The sequence below is a fragment of the Coregonus lavaretus genome, assembly GCF_964263955.1.
Source record: "Coregonus lavaretus genome assembly, chromosome: 22".
In the NCBI taxonomy this organism is placed as follows: Eukaryota; Metazoa; Chordata; class Actinopteri; order Salmoniformes; family Salmonidae; genus Coregonus; species Coregonus lavaretus.
The window spans coordinates 1,736,263-1,758,820 of NC_140009.1; the positions used below are offsets into that span (position 1 = coordinate 1,736,263).

The window sequence follows — 22,558 nt, forward strand, 5'->3', positions numbered from 1 at the left end:
ACCATACGCACACCTACCGAACTCTCTCACACTCTGACATCTGCCATACGCACACCTACCGAACTCTCTCACACTCTGACATCCACCATACGCACACCTACCGAACTCTCACACACTCTGACATCTGCCATACGCACACCTACCGAACTCTCTCACACACTCTGACATCTGCCATACGCACACCTACCGAACTCTCTCTCTCTCTCACACTCTGACATCTGCCATACTCACACCTACCGAACTCTCTCTCTCTCTCACACTCTGACATCCGCCATACTCACACCTACCGAACTCTCTCACACACTCTGACATCTGCCATACGCACACCTACCGAACTCTCTCTCACACTCTGACATCCACCATACGCACACCTACCGAACTCTCACACACTCTGACATCTGCCATACGCACACCTACCGAACTCTCTCACACACTCTGACATCTGCCATACGCACACCTACCGAACTCTCTCTCTCTCTCACACTCTGACATCTGCCATACGCACACCTACCGAACTCTCTCTCTCTCTCACACTCTGACATCTGCCATACGCACACCTACCGAACTCTCTCTCACACTCTGACATCTGCCATACGCACACCTACCGAACTCTCTCTCACACTCTGACATCTGCCATACGCACACCTACCGAACTCTCTCTCACACTCTGACATCTGCCATACGCACACCTACCGAACTCTCTCACACACACTCTGACATCTGCCATACGCACACCTACCGAACTCTCTCTCTCTCTCACACTCTGACATCTGCCATACGCACCCCTACCGAACTCTCTCTCACACACTCTGACATCTGCCATACGCACACCTACCGAACTCTCTCTCTCTCTCACACTCTGACATCCACCATACGCACACCTACCGAACTCTCTCTCTCTCACACACTCTGACATCCGCCATACTCACACCTACCGAACTCTCTCACACACTCTGACATCCGCCATACTCACACCTACCGAACTCTCTCACACACTCTGACATCTGCCATACGCACACCTACCGAACTCTCTCTCACACTCTGACATCTGCCATACGCACACCTACCGAACTCTCTCTCACACTCTGACATCTGCCATACGCACACCTACCGAACTCTCTCTCTCTCTCACACTCTGACATCTGCCATACGCACACCTACCGAACTCTCTCACACACACTCTGACATCTGCCATACGCACACCTACCGAACTCTCTCTCACACTCTGACATCTGCCATACGCACACCTACCGAACTCTCTCTCTCTCTCACACTCTGACATCTGCCATACGCACACCTACCGAACTCTCTCACACACACTCTGACATCTGCCATACGCACACCTACCGAACTCTCTCTCACACTCTGACATCTGCCATACGCACACCTACCGAACTCTCTCTCACACTCTGACATCTGCCATACGCACACCTACCGAACTCTCTCTCTCTCTCACACTCTGACATCTGCCATACGCACACCTACCGAACTCTCTCACACACACTCTGACATCTGCCATACGCACCCCTACCGAACTCTCTCTCACACACTCTGACATCTGCCATACGCACACCTACCGAACTCTCTCTCTCACAGACATTTATTTTTTAACATTTATTTACATTTATAGTCATTTAGCAGACGCTCTTATCCAGAGCGACTTACAGGAGCAATTAGGGTTAAGTGCATTGCTCAAGGGCACATCGACAGATTTTTCACCTAGTCGGCTCGGGGATTAGAACCAGCGACCTTTCGGTTACTGGCACAACGCTCTTAACCACTAAGCTACCTGCCGCCCCACAACACACACACACACACACACACACACACACACACACACCAATATGCACACACCTAACACAAACCCTCAGACCAAACACACAGTCACACATACAGGCACTGCAGGTCTGGCACAAAACACATGCCAGTATTTAACTATAAAACCTCTCTATTACAACCTCACCTGTTCTCTATTACAACCTCACCTGCTACCTGTTCTCTATTACAACCCCACCTGCTACCTGTTCTCTATTACAACCCTACCTGCTACCTGTTCTCTATTACAACCCTACCTGCTACCTGTTCTCTATTACAACCCTACCTGCTACCTGTTCTCTATTACAACCCTACCTGCTACCTGTTCTCTATTACAACCCAACCTGCTACCTGTTCTCTATTACAACCCTACCTGCTACCTGTTCTCTATTACAACCCTACCTGCTACCTGTTCTCTATTACAACCCTACCTGCTACCTGTTCTCTATTACAACCCTACCTGTTCTCTATTACAACCCTACCTGCTACCTGTTCTCTATTACAACCCTACCTGCTACCTGTTCTCTATTACAACCCTACCTGCTACCTGTTCTCTATTACAACCCTACCTGCTACCTGTTCTCTATTACAACCCTACCTGCTACCTGTTCTCTATTACAACCTCACCTGCTACCTGTTCTCTATTACAACCCTACCTGCTACCTGTGGGAAAATAATTAAAGGACATGTCTCCCTCTCTCCAGAGGAACAGTCGTTATGACGGCCAGATCGCTGTGTTTGGCGTCAAGCTGCAGGAGGAGCTGGCTAAACAACGCTACTTCCTGGTTGGGGCTGGCGCTATTGGCTGTGAGCTGCTCAAGAACTTTGCCATGATCGGATTGGCTGGCGGGGAGGGTGAGGTCATCGTGACAGACATGGACACTATTGAGAAATCCAACCTCAACAGACAGTTCCTCTTCAGGTGAGAGAGGGAGGTAGGGAGGGGTAGACTTAACCCATGGAGGGTTTAAATCACGCCCCTGTAGCCTTTCCTCTGGGATTTCACTGTTTTAGACATCGAGTGTCTGAAATGGCACCCTATTCCCTAGATAGTGCACCACTTCTCATCAGGGCACATATGGGTCTTCTCAAAAGTAGTGCACTATCTAGGGAATAGAACACAGTTTGGGACGCAGGCCTTTGTGTTTTAATTGATCTGTCATTGCCTCTTGTTTGCTTGTATTTCATTGTTCTTCTGTAAAGTGTTGCGGGTTTAAAGGAACTATATTAAATAAAGTTGTGTTTGGTTTGTATTCAGGCCGTGGGACGTGACGAAGATGAAGAGTGAGACTGCGGCGGCAGCGGTGAAGCAGATGAACCCGTCCATCCGGATCACGGGTCACCAGAACCGCGTCGGGCCCGACACCGAGCGCGTCTACGATGACGACTTCTTCGAGAGCCTTCACGGAGTCGCCAACGCACTGGACAACGTTGACGCACGTAAGACTCATTATAAACATTACTGCTCAAGGTGTGATATCCGTAGTGGTCACTACAGTTATCAACAGATGTTATGGTCACTACAGTTATCAACAGATACAGATGTAGTGGTCACTACAGTTATCAACAGATGTTATGGTCACTACAGTTATCAACAGATACAGACGTTATGGTCACTACAGTTATCAACAGATACAGATGTTATGGTCACTACAGTTATCAACAGATACAGATGTTATGGTCACTACAGTTATCAACAGATACAGATGTTATGGTCACTACAGTTATGAACAGATACAGACGTTATGGTCACTACAGTTATCAACAGATACAGACGTTATGGGCACTACAGTTATCAACAGATACAGATGTTATGGTCACTACAGTTATCAACAGATACAGACGTTATGGTCACTACAGTTATCAACAGATACAGACGTTATGGTCACTACAGTTATCAACAGATACAGACGTTATGGTCACTACAGTTATCAACAGATACAGACGTTATGGTCACTACAGTTATCAACAGATACAGATGTTATGGTCACTACAGTTATCAACAGATACAGACGTTATGGTCACTACAGTTATCAACAGATACAGACGTTATGGTCACTACAGTTATCAACAGATACAGACGTTATGGTCACTACGTTATCAACAGATACAGATGTTATGGTCACTACAGTTATCAACAGATACAGATGTTATGGTCACTACAGTTATCAACAGATACAGATGTTATGGTCACTACAGTTATCAACAGATACAGATGTTATGGTCACTACAGTTATCAACAGATACAGACGTTATGGTCACTACAGTTATCAACAGATACAGACGTTATGGTCACTACAGTTATCAACAGATACAGACGTTATGGTCACTACGTTATCAACAGATACAGATGTTATGGTCACTACAGTTATCAACAGATACAGACGTTATGGTCACTACAGTTATCAACAGATACAGATGTTATGGTCACTACAGTTATCAACAGATACAGACGTTATGGTCACTACAGTTATCAACAGATACAGATGTAATGGTCACTACAGTTATCAACAGATGTTATGGTCACTACAGTTATCAACAGATACAGATGTTATGGTCACTACAGTTATCAACAGATACAGACGTTATGGTCACTACAGTTATCAACAGATACAGATGTAATGGTCACTACAGTTATCAACAGATGTTATGGTCACTACAGTTATCAACAGATACAGACGTTATGGTCACTACAGTTATCAACAGATACAGATGTTATGGTCACTACAGTTATCAACAGATACAGACGTTATGGTCACTACAGTTATCAACAGATACAGACGTTATGGTCACTACAGTTATCAACAGCTACAGACGTTATGGTCACTACAGTTATCAACAGATACAGATGTTATGGTCACTACAGTTATCAACAGCTACAGATGTTATGGTCACTACAGTTATCAACAGATACAGACGTTATGGTCACTACAGTTATCAACAGCTACAGACGTTATGGTCACTACAGTTATCAACAGCTACAGATGTTATGGTCACTACAGTTATCAACAGATACAGATGTAATGGTCACTACAGTTATCAACAGATACAGACGTTATGGTCACTACAGTTATCAACAGATACCGATGTTATGGTCACTACAGTTATCAACAGATACAGACGTTATGGTCACTACAGTTATCAACAGATACAGATGTAATGGTCACTACAGTTATCAACAGATGTTATGGTCACTACAGTTATCAACAGATACAGACGTTATGGTCACTACAGTTATCAACAGATACAGATGTTATGGTCACTACAGTTATCAACAGATACAGACGTTATGGTCACTACAGTTATCAACAGATACAGACGTTATGGTCACTACAGTTATCAACAGCTACAGACGTTATGGTCACTACAGTTATCAACAGATACAGATGTTATGGTCACTACAGTTATCAACAGATACAGACGTTATGGTCACTACAGTTATCAACAGCTACAGACGTTATGGTCACTACAGTTATCAACAGCTACAGATGTTATGGTCACTACAGTTATCAACAGATACAGATGTAATGGTCACTACAGTTATCAACAGATGTTATGGTCACTACAGTTATCAACAGATACAGATGTTATGGTCACTACAGTTATCAACAGATACAGATGTTATGGTCACTACAGTTATCAACAGATACAGATGTTATGGTCACTACAGTTATCAACAGATACAGACGTTATGGTCACTACAATTATCAACAGATACAGATGTTATGGTCACTACAGTTATCAACAGATACAGATGTTATGTGTTTGAGGCATATTCAAGCTTTGACAGTGTTACTAGAGACATTTCGTTTGCAATGATGAACTACATATTTGATTTCGAACAGAGTTACATTAGGAAGTGCAAGTAGCACATGGTTCTCCTGAATGCAGTGTTCAAGCTACTAGATACTGCCTGTCTGGACGGTAGAGGGAGAAACTAGATACTGCCTGTCTGGACGGTAAGGAGAAACTAGATACTGCCTGTCTGGACGGTAGGGAGAAACTAGATACTGCCTGTCTGGACGGTAAGGAGAAACTAGATACTGCCCGTCTAGACGGTAAGGAGAAACTAGATACTGCCCGTCTGGACGGTAAGGAGAAACTAGATACTGCCTGTCTGGACGGTAAGGAGAAACTAGATACTGCCTGTCTGGACGGTAAGGAGAAACTAGATACTGCCTGTCTGGACGGTAAGGAGAAACTAGATACTGCCTGTCTGGACGGGAAGGAGAAACTAGATACTGCCTGTCTGGACGGTAGAGGGAGAAACTAGATAATGCCTGTCTGGACGGTAGGGAGAAACTAGATACTGCCTGTCTGGACGGGAGGGAGAAACTAGATACTGCCTGTCTGGACGGTAGAGGGAGAAACTAGATACTGCCTGTCTGGACGGGAGGGAGAAACTAGATACTGCCTGTCTGGACGGTAAGGAGAAACTAGATACTGCCTGTCTGGACGGGAAGGAGAAACTAGATACTGCCTGTCTGGACGGTAAGGAGAAACTAGATACTGCCTGTCTGGACGGTAGGGAGAAACTAGATACTGCCTGTCTGGACGGGAGGGAGAAACTAGATACTGCCTGTCTGGACGGTAAGGAGAAACTAGATACTGCCTGTCTGGACGGTAAGGAGAAACTAGATACTGCCTGTCTGGACGGTAAGGAGAAACTAGATACTGCCTGTCTGGACGGTAAGGAGAAACTAGATACTGCCTGTCTGGACGGTAAGGAGAAACTAGATACTGCCTGTCTGGACGGTAAGGAGAAACTAGATACTGCCTGTCTGGACGGGAGGGAGAAACTAGATACTGCCTGTCTGGACGGTAAGGAGAAACTAGATACTGCCCGTCTAGACGGTAAGGAGAAACTAGATACTGCCCGTCTGGACGGTAAGGAGAAACTAGATACTGCCTGTCTGGACGGTAGGGAGAAACTAGATACTGCCTGTCTGGACGGTAAGGAGAAACTAGATACTGCCTGTCTGGACGGGAGGGAGAAACTAGATACTGCCTGTCTGGACGGTAAGGAGAAACTAGATACTGCCTGTCTGGACGGGAAGGAGAAACTAGATACTGCCTGTCTGGACGGTAAGGAGAAACTAGATACTGCCTGTCTGGACGGTAAGGAGAAACTAGATACTGCCTGTCTGGACGGGAGGGAGAAACTAGATACTGCCTGTCTGGACGGTAAGGAGAAACTAGATACTGCCTGTCTGGACGGTTTGGAGAAACTAGATACTGCCTGTCTGGACGGGAAGGAGAAACTAGATACTGCCTGTCTGGACGGTAAGGAGAAACTAGATACTGCCTGTCTGGACGGTAAGGAGAAACTAGATACTGCCTGTCTGGACGGTAAGGAGAAACTAGATACTGCCTGTCTGGACGGGAAGGAGAAACTAGATACTGCCTGTCTGGACGGTAAGGAGAAACTAGATACTGCCTGTCTGGACGGTAGGGAGAAACTAGATACTGCCTGTCTGGACGGTAAGGAGAAACTAGATACTGCCTGTCTGGACGGTAAGGAGAAACTAGATACTGCCTGTCTGGACGGTAGGGAGAAACTAGATACTGCCTGTCTGGACGGGAGGGAGAAACTAGATACTGCCTGTCTGGACGGTAAGGAGAAACTAGATACTGCCTGTCTGGACGGTAAGGAGAAACTAGATACTGCCTGTCTGGACGGTAGAGGGAGAAACTAGATACTGCCTGTCTGGACGGTAGAGGGAGAAACTAGATACTGCCTGTCTGGACGGTAAGGAGAAACTAGATACTGCCTGTCTGGACGGTAAGGAGAAACTAGATACTGCCTGTCTGGACGGGAGGGAGAAACTAGATACTGCCTGTCTGGACGGTAAGGAGAAACTAGATACTGCCTGTCTGGACGGGAGGGAGAAACTAGATACTGCCTGTCTGGACGGTAAGGAGAAACTAGATACTGCCTGTCTGGACGGTAGAGGGAGAAACTAGATACTGCCTGTCTGGACGGTAAGGAGAAACTACATACTGCCTGTCTGGACGGTAGGGAGAAACTAGATACTGCCTGTCTGGACGGTAGGGAGAAACTAGATACTGCCTGTCTGGACGGTAAGGAGAAACTAGATACTGCCTGTCTGGACGGGAGGGAGAAACTAGATACTGCCTGTCTGTACGGTAAGGAGAAACTAGATACTGCCTGTCTGGATGATAAGGAGAAACTAGATACTGCCTGTCTGGACGGTAAGGAGAAACTAGATACTGCCTGTCTGGACGGGAGGGAGAAACTAGATACTGCCTGTCTGTACGGTAAGGAGAAACTAGATACTGCCTGTCTGGATGATAAGGAGAAACTAGATACTGCCTGTCTGGACGGTAAGGAGAAACTAGATACTGCCTGTCTGGACGGGAGGGAGAAACTAGATACTGCCTGTCTGGACGGGAGGGAGAAACTAGATACTGCCTGTCTGGACGGTAGGGAGAAACTAGATACTGCCTGTCTGGACGGGAGGGAGAAACTAGATACTGCCTGTCTGGACGGTAGGGAGAAACTAGATACTGCCTGTCTGGACGGTAAGGAGAAACTAGATACTGCCTGCCTGGACGGGAGGGAGAAACTAGATACTGCCTGTCTGGACGGTAAGGAGAAACTAGATACTTCCTGTCTGGACGGTAAGGAGAAACTAGATACTGCCTGTCTGGACGGTAGGGAGAAACTAGATACTGCCTGTCTGGACGGTAAGGAGAAACTAGATACTGCCTGTCTGGACGGTAGGGAGAAACTAGATACTGCCTGTCTGGACGGTAAGGAGAAACTAGATACTGCCTGTCTGGACGGGAGGGAGAAACTAGATACTGCCTGTCTGGACGGGAGGGAGAAACTAGATACTGCCTGTCTGGACGGTAGGGAGAAACTAGATACTGCCTGTCTGGACGGTAAGGAGAAACTAGATACTGCCTGTCTGGACGGTAAGGAGAAACTAGATACTGCCTGTCTGGACGGTAAGGAGAAACTAGATACTGCCTGTCTGGACGGGAGGGAGAAACTAGATACTGCCTGTCTGGACGGGAGGGAGAAACTAGATACTGCCTGTCTGGACGGTAGGGAGAAACTAGATACTGCCTGTCTGGACGGTAAGGAGAAACTAGATACTGCCTGTCTGGACGGGAGGGAGAAACTAGATACTGCCTGTCTGGACGGTAAGGAGAAACTAGATACTGCCTGTCTGGACGGTAAGGAGAAACTAGATACTGCCTGTCTGGACGGTAAGGAGAAACTAGATACTGCCTGTCTGGACGGTAGGGAGAAACTAGATACTGCCTGTCTGGACGGTAAGGAGAAACTAGATACTGCCTGTCTGGACGGTAAGGAGAAACTAGATACTGCCTGTCTGGACGGTAAGGAGAAACTAGATACTGCCTGTCTGGACGGTAAGGAGAAACTACATACTGCCTGTCTGGACGGTAGGGAGAAACTAGATACTGCCTGTCTGGACGGTAAGGAGAAACTAGATACTGCCTGTCTGGACGGTAAGGAGAAACTAGATACTGCCTGTCTGGACGGTAAGGAGAAACTAGATACTGCCTGTCTGGACGGTAAGGAGAAACTACATACTGCCTGTCTGGACGGTAGAGGGAGAAACTAGATACTGCCTGTCTGGACGGTAGAGGGAGAAACTAGATACTGCCTGTCTGGACGGTAGGGAGAAACTAGATACTGCCTGTCTGGACGGTAGGGAGAAACTAGATACTGCCTGTCTGGACGGTAAGGAGAAACTAGATACTGCCTGTCTGGACGGTAGAGGGAGAAACTAGATACTGCCTGTCTGGACGGTAGGGAGAAACTAGATACTGCCTGTCTGGACGGTAAGGAGAAACTAGATACTGCCTGTCTGGACGGTAGAGGGAGAAACTAGATACTGCCTGTCTGGACGGTAAGGAGAAACTAGATACTGCCTGTCTGGACGGGAGGGAGAAACTAGATACTGCCTGTCTGGACGGTAGGGAGAAACTAGATACTGCCTGTCTGGACGGGAGGGAGAAACTAGATACTGCCTGTCTGGACGGTAAGGAGAAACTAGATACTGCCTGTCTGGACGGGAGGGAGAAACTAGATACTGCCTGTCTGGACGGTAAGGAGAAACTAGATACTGCCTGTCTGGACGGTAAGGAGAAACTAGATACTGCCTGCCTGGACGGGAGGGAGAAACTAGATACTGCCTGTCTGGACGGTAGGGAGAAACTAGATACTGCCTGTCTGGACGGTAAGGAGAAACTAGATACTGCCTGTCTGGACGGTAGAGGGCGAAACTAGATACTGCCTGTCTGGACGGTAAGGAGAAACTAGATACTGCCTGTCTGGACGGTAAGGAGAAACTAGATACTGCCTGTCTGGACGGTAAGGAGAAACTAGATACTGCCTGTCTGGACGGGAGGGAGAAACTAGATACTGCCTGTCTGGACGGGAGGGAGAAACTAGATACTGCCTGTCTGGACGGTAGAGGGAGAAACTAGATACTGCCTGTCTGGACGGGAGGGAGAAACTAGATACTGCCTGTCTGGACGGTAGAGGGAGAAACTAGATACTGCCTGTCTGGACGGTAAGGAGAAACTAGATACTGCCTGTCTGGACGGGAGGGAGAAACTAGATACTGCCTGTCTGGACGGTAGAGGGAGAAACTAGATACTGCCTGTCTGGACGGTAAGGAGAAACTAGATACTGCCTGTCTGGACGGTAAGGAGAAACTAGATACTGCCTGTCTGGACGGTAAGGAGAAACTAGATACTGCCTGTCTGGACGGGAGGGAGAAACTAGATACTGCCTGTCTGGACGGTAAGGAGAAACTAGATACTGCCTGTCTGGACGGTAGGGAGAAACTAGATACTGCCTGTCTGGACGGTAAGGAGAAACTAGATACTGCCTGTCTGGACGGTAAGGAGAAACTAGATACTGCCTGTCTGGACGGTAGAGGGAGAAACTAGATACTGCCTGTCTGGACGGTAAGGAGAAACTAGATACTGCCTGTCTGGACGGGAGGGAGAAACTAGATACTGCCTGTCTGGACGGGAGGGAGAAACTAGATACTGCCTGTCTGGACGGTAGAGGGAGAAACTAGATACTGCCTGTCTGGACGGTAGGGAGAAACTAGATACTGCCTGTCTGGACGGTAAGGAGAAACTAGATACTGCCTGTCTGGACGGGAGGGAGAAACTAGATACTGCCTGTCTGGACGGTAGAGGGAGAAACTAGATACTGCCTGTCTGGACGGTAGGGAGAAACTAGATACTGCCTGTCTGGACGGTAAGGAGAAACTAGATACTGCCTGTCTGGACGGGAGGGAGAAACTAGATACTGCCTGTCTGGACGGTAAGGAGAAACTAGATACTGCCTGTCTGGACGGTAAGGAGAAACTAGATACTGCCTGTCTGGACGGGAGGGAGAAACTAGATACTGCCTGTCTGGACGGTAAGGAGAAACTAGATACTGCCTGTCTGGACGGTAAGGAGAAACTAGATACTGCCTGTCTGGACGGTAAGGAGAAACTAGATACTGCCTGTCTGGACGGTAAGGAGAAACTAGATACTGCCTGTCTGGACGGTAAGGAGAAACTAGATACTGCCTGTCTGGACGGGAGGGAGAAACTAGATACTGCCTGTCTGGACGGGAGGGAGAAACTAGATACTGCCTGTCTGGACGGTAAGGAGAAACTAGATACTGCCTGTCTGGACGGTAGAGGGAGAAACTAGATACTGCCTGTCTGGACAGTAGAGGGAGAAACTAGATACTGCCTGTCTGGACGGTAAGGAGAAACTAGATACTGCCTGTCTGGACGGTAAGGAGAAACTAGATACTGCCTGTCTGGACAGTAGAGGGAGAAACTAGATACTGCCTGTCTAGACGGTAAGGAGAAACTAGATACTGCCTGTCTGGACGGTAAGGAGAAACTAGATACTGCCTGTCTGGACGGTAAGGAGAAACTAGATACTGCCTGTCTGGACGGTAGAGGGAGAAACTAGATACTGCCTGTCTGGACGGTAGGGAGAAACTAGATACTGCCTGTCTGGACGGTAAGGAGAAACTAGATACTGCCTGTCTGGACGGGAGGGAGAAACTAGATACTGCCTGTCTGGACGGTAAGGAGAAACTAGATACTGCCTGTCTGGACGGTAAGGAGAAACTAGATACTGCCTGTCTGGACGGTAAGGAGAAACTAGATACTGCCTGTCTGGACGGTAAGGAGAAACTAGATACTGCCTGTCTGGACGGTAAGGAGAAACTAGATACTGCCTGTCTGGACGGGAGGGAGAAACTAGATACTGCCTGTCTGGACGGGAGGGAGAAACTAGATACTGCCTGTCTGGACGGTAGAGGGAGAAACTAGATACTGCCTGTCTGGACGGGAGGGAGAAACTAGATACTGCCTGTCTGGACGGGAGGGAGAAACTAGATACTGCCTGTCTGGACGGTAAGGAGAAACTAGATACTGCCTGTCTGGACGGTAAGGAGAAACTAGATACTTCCTGTCTGGATGATAAGGAGAAACTAGATACTGCCTGTCTGGACGGTAGGGAGAAACAGTTGGCTTTCACTGAAGTGAGTGAGGAGGTATATTACACTGAGCTGCAGCGAGAAGGCACCAACAAGTCACGTTCTCAAGACAACCAGACGAGGGCGCCATTGCCCGGCATGGAAGGAGATCAAAATGTGCTATTTGTCAAAGCACTTATCATTGGGTTAAAGATTGTCCTCATAAAAATGAACAAGTTAAACTAACAGAGGAACATGTAAACCCAGAGATGGAGCAGTGTTAACATTACACTGTTTTCAAACAAATCTGCTTCTGAGATCTTTATAGTTGAATCCTTAGAATCTGCTGTGATTGATACTGCATGTACACGCACAGTGTGTGGTGCGAAATGGCTTGATAGCTACGTCAGTGAACTAAATATGAAAGAAGTACAAAATATGATTGACACACCAAGCAACAGAGCTTTTGGAGATGGGAGAGACATCCATTCTACCAAGAGATTCAAGATACCAGCAAAAATTGGTCAGACAGTGTCACATTGAAACAGATATCCCCTTACGATTAAGCAAAGCTTCCCTCAAGAAGGCAGGGGCTGTGCTAGACATAAAAAATGGCAAGGCAGTGATGTTTAAACAACCAAGTGACCCTCGAACTTTCTACCTCAGGCCACTGTTGTGTAAACATTGTAGACAGACATGTAAAAATGAGATTCTGTCGGACACAGAGCACATGGAGATTCTGACAGGCACAGAGAACATAACCACAGTGGGAAAAACACAAAGTATTGTTGAAACTTCACGAACAGTTTGGACATGCTACAGTTGACAGAGTTCAGAAATGACTCAGCAGTTCTGGGAATAATGATGATGAGAGTATTTCCATTCTACGGCAGATAGTGAGCAGTTGTGAGACATGCCAGAAATACGGCAAACCTAAACTTCAGCGTTCACTGAAGCATTGTTGGAGAGAATTTGCAGGGCTCTGCGTAAACAGTGTCGACCAATAGATGAGAAGTACGAGCCTGGAAACAAAGTGTACTACAAATGAGTTGAGTGGAAAGGACCGGGAGTCGTCATTGGCCAAGATGGTGTGGTGATATTTGTGAGGCACGGAGGCACCATTGTCAGGGTGCATCACTCAAGATTGCAGAAAGTAAACGATCAACAAGATGGAGGGGCTGTTGCTGAGAATCAGCCTCCTGCTGAACATGACCAAAAGGACACATTAACAGACACAAACCTACCAGATGTCGCATCCAATGATATATGGACACTGAAACTGACACAGGAAATGGAGCAGAGACCTTCAACCATGACACAGGTAATACTGTTGAGGAAATGAGGAAAATGTTAAACAGCCACATGTGTTAAGACAACGTGGTTGTTCCAATCTGAAAACTGGACAAACTGTTAACTACATGGACAGAGAAAGTGGTATTCCACACACAGCAACCGTCATTGGACGAGCAGGAAAAGCCAAAAGGAAAACACCAGAACTGGTACAACTTGCAGTACTCTGAACCAGCTACGCTTTCTGGTACAGCCGGGTCAGCTGACCTGCCACTTGTAGATCATCTCAGATTTGAACCAATGGAAAATCGAGAAAGACATTCGAAATGATGTACTTGAAACAAAGGATGTGTCATTTGACTCAGCTAAACTAGATGAGCTCAGTAATTGGAGGAAAAATTGAGTGTTTTGAGGAAGTCAAAGACGTTGGCCAAAAATGTGTCTCAACAAGGTGGGTGTAATACCCTTAAAGGATCCTTAACTGGAATACTGCCAAAAGCATGTCTGGTGGCCAGAGGTTTTGAGGGGCTGGCTGCTGAAGAACTCCCAAAAGACTCACCAACATGCACCTCAGTCACTCAGATTGCTGCTGACAGTGATCTGCCAGAAAAAATCAAGACTTCATTCCATAGACATCAAATCTGCATTTTTGCAGGGAACAGAGCTGTCAAGGGACATTCACATCTGTCCTCCGCCTGAAGCTAAGCGCGAAGGAACACTGTGGAAACTAAAGAAGTGTGTGTTTCGGCCTGGCAGATGAATCACTCTACTGGTACAACAAAGTCAAGGCAGCGATGCTGAGTACAGGTGGAGAAATATCACAAGTGGATCCTGCAGTCTATCTATTGGCTTGATCAAGACTGCAATGTGACTGGAGTTCTTGCCTGTCATGTTGATGACTTTATCTGGGGTGGCTCACAGACCTTTGCTACGACTGTGATTCCTCCCCTCAAAGCGGTTTTCCTGGTCGGTCACAAAGGAACAGCTTGCTGACTGACTAAAAGGGGAGCATCCGGTCTTGTGCTCCTAAAGGCACTCAGTAATGGAAAGTGGCAGCTTGAGTAATAAAAATACACTTTGTTACACAACGTATTTGTAATGGGGAACTTAAATAATATTTGGGACATTTAATTATTTTGTTGTTTTATTTGTCTTTAAAGAAAAGTGGGAGATTTAAGTTAATGTTTGAAGTGTCCCTATATTTCTGCTGTTGCTAGTACGCCTGCGTAGTAGTGTCACTGGAGATGGACCTGGCCTGAGTGTGATGGCGACTATGTGCTGTGCTAATACGGTGAAATAAACGCTGTTAAACTGGAACCTAGTCGTTGTCATTTTGAGTTAACAATCGTCTCTCCTCTAGTGGGCTGTCCTTTCTCCGTCTCTCCTCTAGTGGGCTGTCCTTTCTCCGTCTCTCCTCTAGTGGGCTGTCCTTTCTCCGTCTCTCCTCTAGTGGGCTGTCCTTTCTCCGTCTCTCCTCTAGTGGGCTGTCCTTTCTCCGTCTCTCCTCTAGTGGGCTGTCCTTTCTCCGTCTCTCCTCTAGTGGGCTGTCCTTTCTCCGTCTCTCCTCTAGTGGGCTGTCCTTTCTCCGTCTCTCCTCTAGTGGGCTGTCCTTTCTCCGTCTCTCCTCTAGTGGGCTGTCCTTTCTCCGTCTCTCCTCTAGTGGGCTGTCCTTTCTCCGTCTCTCCTCTAGTCGGCCATCCTTTTCTCCACTATCTATCTCCCTGTTTTTGTATGGAGTGGCTGAATTTTCTGGACGCCTCTTCCCGATAGCTAAATAACCCAACCTTCGATTCGGTTGTTTAGGGCTGAGGAAGAGGGGGGCCGGGGGGGGGGGCGGAGGGGCTCGATTCGGTTGTTTAGGGCTGAGGAAGAGGGGGGCCGGGGGGTTTCTGTCTTATTTGTATTGACTCTGGGTTTTGGAAGATCAAGATATTTTTACTGTCTTTCTTCTGTATTGTTTTTAAATCAGCTGGAAATGTAAATATTTGGGACAATTGTGCTTTCTGAAACTTCTTCTCCCCTTCCTGTAGGGATGTATATGGACCGGCGGTGTGTCTACTACCGTAAGCCCCTGTTGGAGTCCGGTACTCTGGGTACCAAGGGCAACGTCCAGGTGGTTATCCCCTTCCTGACGGAGTCATACAGCTCCTCCCAGGACCCCCCAGAGAAGTCCATCCCCATCTGCACACTGAAGAACTTCCCCAACGCCATCGAGCACACACTGCAGGTTGGTACGCACACTGTAGGTTGGTACAGGAGAAAAATACTTGTACATTGTCCCATAGCTGTCCTGTCTAACCGGTGTGACGGATGTCCTGTCTAACCGGTGTGACGGATGTCCTGTCTAACCGGTGTGACTGATGTCCTCTCTAACCGGTGTGACTGATGTCCTCTCTAACCGGTGTGACTGATGTCCTCTCTAACCGGTGTGACTGATGTCCTGTCTAACCGGTGTGACTGATGTCCTCTCTAACCGGTGTGACTGATGTCCTGTCTAACCGGAGTGACGGATGTCCTGTCTAACCGGTGTGACGGATGTCCTGTCTAACCGGTGTGACTGATGTCCTCTCTAACCGGTGTGACTGATGTCCTCTCTAACCGGTGTGACGGATGTCCTCTCTAACCGGTGTGACTGATGTCCTCTCTAACCGGTGTGACTGATGTCCTCTCTAACCGGTGTGACTGATGTCCTCTCTAACCGGTGTGACTGATGTCCTCTCTAACCGGTGTGACTGATGTCCTCTCTAACCGGTGTGACTGATGTCCTCTCTATATGCAGTGTGTGATGTGTATGGTAACGGTCCTCGCTCCTCTCCAGTGTGTGATGTGTATGGTAACTGTCCTCTCTCCTCTCCAGTGTGTGATGTGTATGGTAACTGTCCTCTCTCCTCTCCAGTGTGTGATGTGTATGGTAACTGTCCTCTCTCCTCTCCAGTGTGTGATGTGTATGGTAACTGTCCTCTCTCCTCTCCAGTGTGTGATGTGTATGGTAACTGTCCTCTCCAGTGTGTGATGTGTATGGTTACTGTCCTCTCTCCTCTCCAGTGTGTGATGTGTATGGTAACTGTCCTCTCCAGTGTGTGATGTGTATGGTAACTGTCCTCTCTCCTCTCCAGTGTGTGATGTGTATGGTAACTGTCCTCGTATGGTAACTGTCCTCTCTCCTCTCCAGTGTGTGATGTGTATGGTAACTGTCCTCTCTCCTCTCCAGTGTGTGATGTGTATGGTAACTGTCCTCTCTCCTCTCCAGTGTGTGATGTGTATGGTAACTGTCCTCTCCAGTGTGTGATGTGTATGGTAACTGTCCTCTCTCCTCTCCAGTGTGTGATGTGTATGGTAACGGTCCTCTCCAGTGTGTGATGTGTATCGTAACTGTCCTCTCTCCTCTCCAGTGTGTGATGTGTATGGTAACTGTCCTCTCCAGTGTGTGATGTGTATGGTAACTGTCCTCTCTCCTCTCCAGTGTGTGATGTGTATGGTAACTGTCCTCTCTCCTCTCCAGTGTGTGATGTGTATGGTAACTGTCCTCTCCAGTGTGTGATGTGTATGGTAACTGTCCTCTCTCCTCTCCAGTGTGTGATGTGTATGGTAACTGTCCTCTCCAGTGTGTGATGTGTATGGTAACTGTCCTCTCTCCTCTCCAGTGTGTGATGTGTATGGTAACTGTCCTCGTATGGTAACTGTCCTCTCTCCTCTCCAGTGTGTGATGTGTATGGTAACTGTCCTCTCCAGTGTGTGATGTGTATGGGAATGGTCCTCTTCAGTGTGTGATGTGTATGATAACTGTCCTCTCCAGTGTGTGATGTGTATGGTAACTGTCCTCTCCAGTGTGTGATGTGTATGGTAACTGTCCTCTCTCCTCTCCAGTGTGTGATGTGTATGGTAACTGTCCTCTCCAGTGTGTGATGTGTATGGTAACTGTCCTCTCTCCTCTCCAGTGTGTGATGTGTATGGTAACTGTCCTCTCTCCTCTCCAGTGTGTGATGTGTATGGTAACTGTCCTCTCTCCTCTCCAGTGTGTGATGTGTATGGTAACTGTCCTCTCCAGTGTGTGATGTGTATGGTAACTGTCCTCTCCAGTGTGTGATGTGTATGGTAACTGTCCTCTCTCCTCTCCAGTGTGTGATGTGTATGGTAACTGTCCTCTCTCCTCTCCAGTGTGTGATGTGTATGGTAACGGTCCTCTCCAGTGTGTGATGTGTATGGTAACTGTCCTCTCCAGTGTGTGATGTGTATGGTAACTGTCCTCTCTCCTCTCCAGTGTGTGATGTGTATGGTAACTGTCCTCTCTCCTCTCCAGTGTGTGATGTGTATGGTAACTGTCCTCTCCAGTGTGTGATGTGTATGGTAACGGTCCTCTCTCCTCTCCAGTGTGTGATGTGTATGGTAACTGTCCTCTCCAGTGTGTGATGTGTATGGTAACTGTCCTCTCTCCTCTCCAGTGTGTGATGTGTATGGTAACTGTCCTCTCCAGTGTGTGATGTGTATGGTAACTGTCCTCTCTCCTCTCCAGTGTGTGATGTGTATGGTAACTGTCCTCTCCAGTGTGTGATGTGTATGGTAACTGTCCTCTCTCCTCTCCAGTGTGTGATGTGTATGGTAACTGTCCTCTCCAGTGTGTGATGTGTATGGTAACTGTCCTCTCCAGTGTGTGATGTGTATGGTAACTGTCCTCTCCAGTGTGTGATGTGTATGGTAACTGTCCTCTCCAGTGTGTGATGTGTATGGTAACTGTCCTCTCTCCTCTCCAGTGTGTGATGTGTATGGTAACTGTCCTCTCTCCTCTCCAGTGTGTGATGTGTATGGTAACTGTCCTCTCCAGTGTGTGATGTGTATGGTAACTGTCCTCTCCAGTGTGTGATGTGTATGGTAACTGTCCTCTCCAGTGTGTGATGTGTATGGTAACTGTCCTCTCCAGTGTGTGATGTGTATGGTAACTGTCCTCTCTCCTCTCCAGTGTGTGATGTGTATGGTAACTGTCCTCTCTCCTCTCCAGTGTGTGATGTGTATGGTAACTGTCCTCTCTCCTCTCCAGTGTGTGATGTGTATGGTAACTGTCCTCTCTCCTCTCCAGTGTGTGATGTGTATGGTAACTGTCCTCTCTCCTCTCCAGTGTGTGATGTGTATGGTAACTGTCCTCTCTCCTCTCCAGTGTGTGATGTGTATGGTAACTGTCCTCTCCAGTGTGTGATGTGTATGGTAACTGTCCTCTCTCCTCTCCAGTGTGTGATGTGTATGGTAACTGTCCTCTCCAGTGTGTGATGTGTATGGTAACTGTCCTCTCTCCTCTCCAGTGTGTGATGTGTATGGTAACTGTCCTCTCCAGTGTGTGATGTGTATGGTAACTGTCCTCGTATGGTAACTGTCCTCTCTCCTCTCCAGTGTGTGATGTGTATGGTAACTGTCCTCTCTCCTCTCCAGTGTGTGATGTGTATGGTAACTGTCCTCTCTCCTCTCCAGTGTGTGATGTGTATGGTAACTGTCCTCTCTCCTCTCCAGTGTGTGATGTGTATGGTAACTGTCCTCGTATGGTAACTGTCCTCTCTCCTCTCCAGTGGGCCCGTGATGAGTTTGAGGGTCTCTTTAAACAGCCGTCAGAGAATGCCATGCAGTACCTCACGTAAGTCTCTTTCTGTCTGAAGTCTCATAGCTGCTACTCTTCTGAGTTCCTAGAGTCTTGTGCATTATTACATTTCTGAAGCTGCCTGGAGCCTCTAGACGTGTTGGAGGCCGTCTAGAAGAGTTTAATATTAGTTGCATTAACGTTATATGAATGTTTTATGAACCAGAGATCCCAAGTTCCTGGAGAGGACCCTGAAGCTTCCTGGAGCCCAGCCTCTAGACGTGTTGGAGGCCGTCTATAAGAGTCTGGTGACTGACTGCCCTCGCAGCTGGGCCGACTGTATCATCTGGGCTCGGCACCACTGGCAGTGCCAGTACAGCAACAACATCCATCAGCTACTGCACAACTTCCCCCCAGAACAGGTACAGAGAACACTGGTACACACACACTGTTACACACACACACACACACACTGTTACACACTGTTACACACACACACACACACACTGTTACACACTGTTACACACACACACACACACTGTTACACACTGTTATACACACACACACACACACACACACACTGTTACACACTGTTACACACACACACACACACTGTTACACACTGTTACACACACACTGTTACACACTGTTACACACACACACACACACACTGTTACACACTGTTATACACACACACACACACTGTTACACACACACTGAGTGGACAAAACATTAAGAACACCTGCTCTTTCCATGACATAGACTGACCAGGTGAATCCAGGTGAAAGCTATGATCCCTTATTGATGTCACCTGTTAAATCCACTTCAATCAGTGTAGATGAAGGGGAGGAGGCAGGTTAAAGAAGGATTGTTAAGCCTTGAGACAATTGAGACATGGATTGTGGTCCTCTGTAGCTCAGCTGGTAGAGCATGGCGCTTGTAACGCCAAGGTAGTGGGTTCGAACCCCGTGACCACCCATACACAAAAATGTATGCACGCATGACTGTAAGTCGCTTTGGATAAAAGCGTCTGCTAAATGGCATATTATTGTTATTATTATTATTATTGTGTATGTGTGCCGTTCAGAGGGTGAATGGGCAAGACAAATGATTTAAGTGCCTTTGAACGGGGTATGGTAGTAGGTGCCAGGCGCACCGGTTTGTGTTAAGAACTTCAACTCTACTGGGTTTTCACGCTCAACAGTTTGTGTATCAAGAATGTTCCGTCACCCAAAGGACATCCAGCCATCTTGACACAACTTTGGGAAGCATTGGAGTCAACATGGGCCAGCATCCCTGTGGAACGCTTTCGACACCTTGTAGTCCATGCCCTGACCGACTGATTTAGGCTGTTCTGAGGGCAAAAGGGGGTGCAACTCAATGTTAGTGATGTGGTGGTAATGTTAGTGATGTGGTGGTAACGTTAGTGATGTGGTGGTAATGTTAGTGATGTGGTGGTAATGTTAGTGATGTGGTGGTAATGTTAGTGATGTGGTGGTAATGTTAGTGATGTGGTGGTAATGTTAGTGATGTGGTGGTAATGTTAGTGATGTGGTGGTAATGTTAGTGATGTGGTGGTAATGTTAGTGATGTGGTGGTAATGTTAGTGATGTGGTGGTAATGTTTTGTCCACTGCGTTTATACACAGGCTGGACAGGCATACAGTTACCGTGTCTGACTATCATGCTCTCCCTCCTCTCATTCGCTTTCTCTCTCTCTCCCCCGCTTTCTCTCTCTCTCCCCCACTTCTCTCTCTCTCCCCCACTTCTCTTTCTCCCCCACTTCTCTCTCTCTCCCCCGCTTTCTCTCTCTCTCCCCCACTTCTCTCTCTCTCCCCCACTTCTCTCTCTCTCCCCCACTTCTCTCTCTCCCCCACTTTCTCTCTCTCCCCCACTTCTCTCTCTCTCCCCCACTTTCTCTCTCTCTCCCCCACTTCTCTCTCTCTCCCCCACTTCTCTTTCTCCCCCACTTCTCTCTCTCTCCCCCGCTTTCTCTCTCTCTCCCCCACTTCTCTCTCTCTCCCCCACTTCTCTCTCTCTCCCCCGCTTTCTCTCTCTCTCCCCCACTTCTCTCTCTCTCCCCCACTTCTCTCTCTCCCCCACTTTCTCTCTCTCCCCCCTCTTTCTCTCTCTCCCCCTCTTTCTCTCTCTCCCCCCTCTTTCTCTCTCTCCCCCACGTTCTCTCTCTCCCCTACTTTCTCTCTCTCTCCCCCACTTCTCTCTCTCCCCCACTTCTCTTTCTCCCCCACTTTCTCTCTCTCCCCCACTTTCTCTCTCTCCCCTACTTTCTCTCTCTCCCCCACTTTCTCTCTCCCCCCCACTTTCTCTCTCTCCCCCCTCTTTCTCTCTCTCCCCCTCTTTCTCTCTCTCCCCCCTCTTTCTCTCTCTCCCCCTCTTTCTCTCTCTCCCCCCTCTTTCTCTCTCTCCCCCTCTTTCTCTCTCTCCCCCCTCTTTCTCTCTCTCCCCCTCTTTCTCTCTCTCCCCCCTCTTTCTCTCTCTCCCCCTCTTTCTCTCTCTCCCCCACTTCTCTCTCTCCCCCACTTTCTCTCTCTCCCCCCTCTTTCTCTCTCTCCCCCTCTTTCTCTCTCTCCCCCCTCTTTCTCTCTCTCCCCCACGTTCTCTCTCTCCCCTACTTTCTCTCTCTCTCCCCCACTTCTCTCTCTCCCCCACTTCTCTTTCTCCCCCACTTTCTCTCTCTCCCCCACTTTCTCTCTCTCCCCCTCTTTCTCTCTCTCCCCCTCTTTCTCTCTCTCCCCCCTCTTTCTCTCTCTCCCCTCTTTCTCTCTCTCTCCCCCCACTTTCTCTCTCCCCCCCACTTTCTCTCTCCCCCCCACTTTCTCTCTCTCCCCCCCACTTTCTCTCTCTCCCCCCCACTTTCTCTCTCTCCCCCCCACTTTCTCTCTCTCCCCCCCACTTTCTCTCTCTCTCTCCCCCCCACTTTTCTTTCTCCCCCACTTCTCTCTCTCCCCCACTTCTCTTTCTCCCCCACTTTCTCTCTCTCCCCCACTTTCTCTCTCTCCCCCACTTTCTCTCTCTCCCCCCACTTTCTCTCTCTCCCCCCTCTTTCTCTCTCTCCCCCCTCTTTCTCTCTCTCCCCCCTCTTTCTCTCTCTCTCCACCACTCTTTCTCTCTCCCCCCACTTTCTCTCTCTCTCTCTCCCCCCACTTTCTTTCTCCCCCCACTTTCTCTCTCGCTCTCTCTCCCCCCACTTTCTCTCTCTCTCCTCTCGCATCCCCCTCTCCTTTCTCAGCTGACCAGCTCTGGCGCCCCCTTCTGGTCCGGTCCAAAGAGATGTCCTCACCCTCTAGAGTTCAGCACCAGCAACGTGAGTACTTTCTTCTCTCTCCTCCCTCCTCCCTCTCTCTCTCTCTGTCTCTCTCGCTCCCTCCCCCA

At 48.1% G+C, this 22,558-nt stretch overlaps 1 protein-coding gene across 1 annotated transcript in view; it reads left to right on the forward strand.

The window, feature by feature from the left end:
• The window catches only part of LOC311149459 (ubiquitin-like modifier-activating enzyme 1), a gene marked incomplete at its 3' end in the record, with an annotated part of 128,235 nt that overhangs the window by 60,224 nt on the left and 45,453 nt on the right, over positions 1–22,558 (forward strand). The window contains exons 12-17 of the mRNA XM_084186656.1: positions 2,520–2,737; positions 3,074–3,255; positions 15,634–15,830; positions 19,159–19,223; positions 19,393–19,588; positions 22,416–22,536. Of these exons, the coding sequence (XP_084042782.1) occupies positions 2,520–2,737; positions 3,074–3,255; positions 15,634–15,830; positions 19,159–19,223; positions 19,393–19,588; positions 22,416–22,536 (979 nt within the window). The remainder of the gene's footprint in view (positions 1–2,519; positions 2,738–3,073; positions 3,256–15,633; positions 15,831–19,158; positions 19,224–19,392; positions 19,589–22,415; positions 22,537–22,558) is intronic.